Below are 8,868 nucleotides of genomic sequence, written 5' to 3'. Positions count from 1 at the left end.
TATTCTCCGCGAAATTTGACACATTTTTCCATACGATGGAACCAATCATTGAAGCAACCATTCACTGAATTTCGCGGTATGTCACATGTCGATCTTCCTCAATCAGCTTACGCACAGCATCAACGTTTTCTTGGGTGACTGCAGTTTTTGGACGACCTTGACGGAGATCATCACTGAGCTTGACACGTCCACGTTAAAAGTCAGCAAACCAGCGATAAATTGTGGTTTTGGATGGGGCTTCATCACCAAATGCAGAAATCATCCGGTCAACACACTGTTTTTGTGTTAAACCACTTCGAAAGTCATAATAAATCATCGCTCTTGAATTTTCTCGAGTCAATTCCATTTTCTCAACGACTAAACAAGTTTGACAAAACCTCGTGACAAGGCCAAGAATCTTTTTTTAAATAAATAAATGGTATTCGATATTTAAAACCAAGGAGTTTTCAATTAAAAAGATTTTAATATGACAGGAACAGTGGAAATATTCCATTCCCAATACTTTTAGTGCAGCCCTCGTATATGCGTGAGGACATGGTCCATCTGAAATTCTTGTTTTTTGTTATTAAAATATTGGCAACACTATTGAGTTTGGTGAAACGTATTAAGTTAGTCAAACTTACTCGAGTCTTTTATTGTATAGAGAGAATTTGTGCTTGATTGGTTGGTATGAACGATTTTGATGTGAAACTTCTATAGCCGCATGTAAAACCGATTTCTAGCGTGGCGACGCATGCCGTGGCGACGCATGCCGTGGCGATGCATGCCGTGGCGACGCATGCCGTGGCGACGCGTCACTGATTAAACGAATTAAGTAGTCACGATTTGAAATGAATTCGTAAATTTTTGTATTTAATGAAAATAAATGTTTATTCAATAAATAGTCATCGTTATCTGGAAAAAAAATCGTAATATTTTATTTTATCATTATGACATATTATTTAGTTCCTATCACAATCTGTTCTTTTCTGCATATTACTTTTACAAAATAATGTCGATGTTTCACATCTGCCAGGCGTCCCGTGACTTCTCACATTTTTTTTTTAATTTACACACACACTCAAACACTTTCGTATCACACTCATGATTATTGCATACAGTATTTAGAGAAAAACAAATGCCTTACGCCGCCTCCCTATTATAATACTAAGAGTACCACCACTACAAAAATCAATCCATTTAGTTAATGAAAACATGAAAATTCACTTGAAAACGGACAAAGGGAATTTAAAGCCAAGTTTCCGGTGATATTTCACATCGGACCAACGGGGACATAAATCACATCAACAACAGTTACTATTGAGTTTTTGAATTTTAACGACTATAACTTGAATGGTGTGGTACAAAGCAGAACCTGTAGCGTGTTTGTTCACCCACTTTGTCGTATTTAAATAATAACTTGGATAGTTTTATAGAATTTATTAAACGTAACTTTTTAGAGACAAACAATTTGTATAAAATTTGCAGCAGTAATGGAGGGAAAAATGCAATGACACAGATTATACCTATAACATAGATTACCCAACTCAACATACCGCCCCCCCAAAAACGAAGTTTTTGAGAAACACAGTAAATCATAGCAAAATTGTAAGTTTTCATTCTGATAAGCTCCAAGAGTTTAACCAAACAAATTACTAGAATTTACAATATCAAACATAAATCAGATTTTAAAATACATATCAGAAAGTACAAAACAACCTATAATAAATAGGTGAATTTTATGAACATTAGGTCATTCTTAATGTATCATTAACTTTACATGAATAAATATCTATTTTTTAAACATCCTTCTTTACCAATCCTTTAACCATTATTGCCAATTAATTGTTAACTATTTGTATTAAATATATTTATAGATTTACTTAAATTTAATTTAGTAAAAAACAAAACAATAAAGTTTATAAAGTAACCAAATTTTAAGTTAAATGAAAGTTATTCATTAATTGGCAATTTACACAGTCTACTAATGGATCTCTTAATCAATTTACCACAACATTTTAAGCTGTAAACTCTACAGATGTTATCAGAGCCAGGATATTTATCAACTATGCGACCTAAGGCCCATTTGCCTGGAGGAAGGTGATCTTCCTTAATCAGAACCACTTCTCCAATTTTAAACTCCTCCTTTATAGTTAACCATTTAGGTCTTTGTTGTAAACGTGTGAGATATTCCGTCTTCCATTTATGCCAAAAGTTTTGAAGTATCCTCTGAGTATGTTGCCATCTAGACAGTCTGTTTACATTCACTTGGCTAAGATCTGGTTCAGGTATATTGATTGGAGCTTCTCCAATGAGGAAGTGTCCAGGAGTAAGTACATTTAAATTGTCAATATCATTATGATCTATTGGACATAGTGGCCGTGAGTTTAAGCAGGCTTCAATCTGGCACAGTGTGGTGGACATCTCTTCAAAGGTAAGTGTTCTATCAAGAATTCTTCTTAAGTGATATTTTATAGATTTCACCCCAGCTTCCCATAAACCTCCAAAATTTGGGCTATAAGGTGGGTTAAAGTGCCAATGGGTTCCATCTTCAGCTAAAATGTTTATTAAATCTTCAGGTATACTTAATTTTGCTTCTTGCCACATTTTAGCTAATTCTTTACTGGCTCCTACAAAGTTTGTACCTTGATCACTCCAAATGTGGGAGCATCGACCTCTTCTGGCAACAAATCTTCTAAAACATCCTAAAAATGACTCGGTGCTTAAATCTCCAACCAGTTCCAAGTGGATTGCTTTAGTTGACATGCATATAAATATACATATGTATCCCTTAGTGCATTTCATGCCTCTTCCTCTGGAAACCAGAATCTGTAGTGGGCCTGCAAAATCTACTCCTGAGTGTAGGAATGGACGAGTGGGTGTTACTCGTGCTGCAGGTAAGTCTCCCATGAGTTGGTGTCGGACCTTAGCCTTCTGCTTTGCACATATTAAACATTTATGTATTGTAGCTGATATTAATGATTTTACTCTTATGATCCAGAATCTTGATCTAACAAAATTCATTGTGAGTTGGAGTCCTCCATGAAGTGTCTTCAAGTGTGCATCACTAACTATCAATGTTGCAATGGGGTTCTTATGACTTATGATCATAGGATATTTAGCGTCATTTTCCATTTCCGCATTTCGTAATCGACCGCCTACTCTGAGAAGACCTTTCTTGTCTAGATAAGGATTGAGATTCTTCAGTACACTTCTATTACTTACTCCAGTCCCTTGTAACAAATCGTGGATTTCATGTTCAAAATCATTATGTTGTGCTAACCGCACACATGTTTCAAGAGCCTCTGTTAACTCCAGTGGGCTGAAGCACTTTGTACTAATGTTATCGCTACTTCGTTTAAAATTCAAGAATTTTTTGCAGTACACAATAGTTCTTTGTAGTTCCATCAAGTTGTTAAAGTTTTCAAATTGATTGTGTATATAATTTCCTTCATTATGATTATTGTCTATTTTTATGTTTGTATTGATAATTGTTCTTCTCAACTCTAGGTCAGTAGAAATATTATCTCCGCGAGACATCAATATTTCTTCATGGGTGAGCCATTTAGGGCCGTTCCACCATAAACTAAATTCTTTGAGATCTGAAAGAAGCATTCCTCTTGATGCTATGTCTGCAGGGTTGTCTTGAGACTGTACATGATACCATGCATTTCCAATATTGTCAAGCACTGTTACTACACGATTTCTCACAAATGTTTGCCATCTCGTCGGGTCTCCAGTAAGCCATGATAGTACTATGGTAGAATCTGTCCAAGCAAAGATTTGTTTCCTTGGTATCCGTGTAGCACGACTGATGTGTTTCAAGAGCTTTGATAATAACACTGCACCGCACAGTTCCAAACGGGGCAGTGAGACTGGTTTAACAGGTGCGACTCTAGTCCTCGCTGCTATCAGCATACTTTTATATTCATTATTGTAAGTTTTGACTCTCAGGTAAGCAACTGCTCCATATGCAATTGTTGATGCATCACAAAATCCATGTATTGACACATCTTCTATGACACCACTAGTAATAAGTAACCAGCGTGGTATTTTAATTTCCTTTAAATAATTTAAGTTGTTTCTCATCTCTAACCAATCTCTTTTAGTTTCAGAGTCCACTTCTTCATCCCAGGTAAGTCTTTTCAACCATAGTCTTTGTATTATTAGTTTTCCAGGTAACAAGGCAGGTGCTATCCAACCAAGTGGATCAAATAAGCGTTGTATCTCAGCAAGTATACTTCTCTTAGTGATGGTAAGTGGCACTTCTGGCAAATTAAGATTATACTGTAGCACATCATCTCCTATATTCCATGATAACCCCAATGTTCTAACAGTTCCTCCCAGGTTCATATCCACATTTATCAATGTACTTCTTTCTGTAGGTGAAATATTTTTCATAAATTCAATACTGTTAGAAGACCATTTTTGTAATTTGAAACCGCCACGATTCAAAATGTCACTAACATTTCTTGCTGATTCCATGGCTTCACTTACTGTATCGTTACCAGATAATAAGTCATCCATCCAGAAGTCTTCCTTAATCATTCTAGCTGCTTCAGGGAAATCTTTGCCTTCATCTTCTGCAACTTGTTGTAGAGTTCTTACAGCAAGGAACGGAGCTGAAGCAGTTCCAAATGTTACCCGAAGCAATCTGTAATCTTTGACTTTAAGATTTGGATCAATTCTCCACAAGATTCGTTGGTAATCTGCATCCTGTTTGGTAACCAATATCTGCCGATACATTTTCTCAATATCTGCTATGAAACAAACTCGTTTTAGTCTCCATCTCATAACCAATGATCTCATGTCTTCTTGCAATTGTGGGCCACTAGTAACTCATCATTAATGGAAACATTATTAGATCCCATTGAGGAGGCATTGAACACAGTTCTTACTTTGGTAGTCTCACTTGTATCTTTTACAACTGCATGATGAGGAAGGTAGACAGAGGGTTTCCCTAATTCTTCTTCTGGTACTTCTTCCATATGATTCAATTCAATATATTCTTGCATCACTTTAGTGTATTCTGTCCTTAACTTCATGTCTCTCTGTAATCTTCTCTCTAGTTGTGTTAATCTTCTTAGTGCTATATCCCTGGTATTACCTTCTGTACTTAGTATGACATCTGATTTAAAAGGTAATTTCACAATGTATCTTCCTTCATTGTCTCTCCTAACATTTTCATAATAAATGTTCTCACAGAGTTCCTCTTCTTGTGTAAGTTTTCTTTGATTATCACAGTCTAACTCCCATAGTGTGTGTAACAGTTCATCAAAATCCATGTGGTGGTGCATAACTGTTATTTTCCTTTCTTCAATGTCATTGTGTATCTTTCCAAAGAGAATCCATCCAAAACTTGTATGTTGTGCGCATGGTGAGCCAGGAGGACCTCGAATAACTTCATTTTTCAGAATGGCTGCATATACTTCTACACCTAGAAGCATATCAACTCTCCCTGGTTGATTAAAGGTGGGATCTGCCAGCTTGAGACCTTTCAAATGTGACCAGGTGAGTGTGGAGTCGGCAATAGTTGTGGACGGTAAGTATGTTGTTAAACGTGAAGGCATCACATATGCTTCTACGTTGAGCTTGAAATTGCATTTGTATCTAGATAATATTTCAAGCTGGACTGCCAGATTTACTTCCGTTTGTGTAGATCCAACTCCAGTGATTGTCCCCTTAGTGGGTGTTCCTTTGACTTTCAAAAGTTGTGCTGCTCTTTCACTAATAAAATTAGCCTGTGACCCTTGATCTATTAAGGCGCGCAATACTGTATAATGTCCTGTACTATTCTTAACAGTTATCAATGCTGTGGCCAGCAATGCTGTGGACCTCTTTGTCGCCATATGCGACAGTATAGCAACGTCTGCATCATTATCCTCTATAGGGCCTGGTTGAATGTTTGTGTCTTCAACTTGTTTATAGTTTGTCTCTAATCCATTGATTGTTTTGTGTAGTAACGAATGGTGTCGCTTACCACAGATTCTGCATGATATTCTGAGTCGACATTTAAACACTGGGTGTCCTGGTAGTAAGCAATTATAGCATAAATTCTTGTTCTTCACAAAACCAATTCGTTCATCTGGTAACAGTTTAATAAATTCTTCACAATGACAAAGGGTATGATTTTCTTTACATTTAATACAGATCTTTTCTGTTGTGGAAATTTGGAATGTTTTTTGTTTATAAGATTTCAATTCTTTTGTTTGAGGTGTGTATGTTACTAATTCCATTGTTCTAAATTTACAATCTAGAAAGTTTTTCATTTCTTGCCAAGTAGGTAGGTCTTCACTATTTCTATGGAAACTATACTCTTCCCATGCTTTATGTGTTTCAGGATCCAGTCGTTGCACAATTATGTAGATGATAATTAAATCCCATGACTCAACAGGTAAGTTAAGGTTTTGTAGGCTGCTCAGGCATTCAGTTGTGGTATCTAATAATCTTTTTAGTTGAATGGCATTAGGTGTGTTTATTTTTGGTTGTTGAAACAATCTTCTTAAAAGTGAATTAACAATAAGTTTCTTATTACCATATCTCTGTTTTAAAATGTCCCATGCCTGTTCATAATTGCTTTCAGTCACCGATATGTGTTTGAGTAGAGAAGCCGCTTCATCAGCAACACTTGCCTTTAAGTAATGTAATTTTTGAACTTTAGATAATGTGATATTGTGATGAACAAGTGAAGTAAATATGTCGTTGTAGGTCGGCCAATCATCATAATGTCCAGTAAACGTAGGTAATTGTATATGGGGTAATTTTATATTCAAATCTTGTTGTTTAATTGGTGTGGGGGTACCTGCAGTTTGTACGAAATTGGACAAAGTATCCTTTAAATCTGATGTTGTATCCATATATAACTCTTCAATATTGCTATACACATTCTCTTTAAAATATAATATATCCGATCTTTTTTCTTTGGTGAGGGACTTCACAAGAGTGTCGTGTGTTTCTTTAAATATTTGCCAGTAATCTTCGATGGTATTCAACCTCGTTTCTACGTACCCCTTCGTCATACGTGTCTTCGGACATTTTTTAATGTTTGTCGTGCATTTTAATATCAGATCAGCTTTTTCCTCCAGAATATTGATAAGTTCTGTGATTTTGCTCATATTGTCGAAGTCAATTCAAGTTGAACACACTCGAGTTTGTTGCAAATCCGGTTCGATAAGGACCAAAATATGTTTGTTCACCCACTTTGTCGTATTTAAATAATAACTTGGATAGTTTTATAGAATTTATTAAACGTAACTTTTTAGAGACAAACAATTTGTATAAAATTTGCAGCAGTAATGGAGGGAAAAATGCAATGACACAGATTATACCTATAACATAGATTACCCAACTCAACATAGCGGTAATAGTAATATTCATTAAATTTTTTTCAATTTGATTTATCGATAAAGATCAGTATATGAGAGTATTTACTAGTCATTTTTATATTATAAAAACACAATTTTTGCGAATACCCATATAAATACTAATGATTTATGAGTTTTATTTCTCTCTCAGCTGCTTCCTACTTAAGCTAAATCCCATTGCCCAATTTATAGACTACATAAATCTCATATGAATATGAATCGCAATAACATCTTAAATTTTAGACCTTAAAATCCTGATATGCTAATAAGAAACTTGGTAGCAGTAGACAGAATTAACAAAACCGTTCAAATGCAATTAAACTATTGAATTATACCAACCTAATTGAATAAGGCTCGTTGCGTGTCAATACGCGGGTCAGTATTACCGTATTTCTACAACTACACGATTTTGATTTCTTTTTTTTTACTTCTTAGTTGGTTGGACGAGCTCACAGCCCACCTGATGTTAATTAGTTACTGGAGCCTATAGACATCTACAACGTAAATGCGCCACCCACCTTGAGATATAAGTTCTAAAATCTCAGTATAGTTACAACAGCTGCCCTACCCTTCAGACCGAAACGCATTACTGTTTCACGGCAGGGCGGTGGTACCTACCCGCACGGACTCACAAGAAGTCCTACCATCAATAAAAAATTCAATCTGAAGAGTATAAGACTTGTTATACTTTTTCTTATGACTTCGGACTCAAACCCCACGATCGGCGGCAGCTGTCACATCATGACCTCCATGAGCCGTAGTAAGAGCCCAACAACAATCCAGTCGTGAATTCATTTGCCTATTTTTTTAAATAAAACGATACATTAAAAACAGTATTTTTGCATTAGTAGACAAAATCGCTAATCTCTCGTACTTTGCACTAAAAATAAAACTCAGTAACAAGTCAAGTCTGTGCCGCTTTTAAATTAATTCCGGTTCCACGTCCTAAGGCGTTCTGTCGCAAATAAAACTAGGATCTAATGAAACGTTGACTCTATATAGAGTCCTCGCTTCAGTTGCCCGAACTCAGACAGTATTATCTATTTATAAGTACTAAAATTAACGGTTTATTTTAATCAGCAGAACTTAGTGGAGAATCACAGTGTTCAAGTTGTCGTCGCATTATTGTTCTTTGCTTTAATTAATTTTGTTGTTACGTCTTGTAAGAAGTTGTAAAAATTACTTTTGTTTACATTACTAGAAGTAAGTCGCGGTTCCAGTTGCGTCAAATTTGCAAATCAGAAAGGATGGAATACGTTGATTTTGTTGGTATTTAGTGTTGCTTGTTTTATTTTTTGGCACATTAACTTTATACAACCATCTGCAAACAGACAGTAAAATGACGTCTGACTGACGTCTTCAGCTCTAACACTAGGAGCAAGCTTAGGGACCTCGGTAGCCGTACTCGTAGAACTCGACAAAGAGTTCGAGGTGCAACCCAACCCATGCATCAGCTCGCCGAGTTTCTCGCCGGATCTTCTCAGCGGATCGCGATTTCGGTCCGTTACTAGATTCATTCGCCAAG

The 8,868-nt window shown here is 36.0% G+C and overlaps 2 protein-coding genes across 2 annotated transcripts; both read right to left on the bottom strand.

The window, feature by feature from the left end:
* Positions 1-1,932: 1,932 nt before the first annotated feature.
* On the bottom strand, positions 1,933-4,725 carry LOC119629457 (uncharacterized). The gene has a single exon (XM_038015204.1). It carries the CDS (start codon positions 4,723-4,725, stop codon positions 1,933-1,935), a length of 2,793 nt encoding a protein of 930 aa, XP_037871132.1.
* A 59-nt stretch (positions 4,726-4,784) lies between these two features.
* On the bottom strand, positions 4,785-7,014 carry LOC119629456 (uncharacterized). The gene is made up of 3 exons (XM_038015203.1): positions 6,988-7,014; positions 6,515-6,611; positions 4,785-5,872 (listed from the first exon to the last, which is right to left on the bottom strand). Exons 1-3 carry the CDS (start codon positions 7,012-7,014, stop codon positions 4,785-4,787), a joined length of 1,212 nt encoding a protein of 403 aa, XP_037871131.1.
* Positions 7,015-8,868: the final 1,854 nt, after the last annotated feature.

This window comes from Bombyx mori, chromosome 14 (genome assembly GCF_030269925.1).
Source record: "Bombyx mori chromosome 14, ASM3026992v2".
Taxonomy (NCBI): domain Eukaryota; kingdom Metazoa; phylum Arthropoda; class Insecta; order Lepidoptera; family Bombycidae; genus Bombyx; species Bombyx mori.
This window is presented reverse-complemented; position numbering and strand designations above follow the sequence as displayed.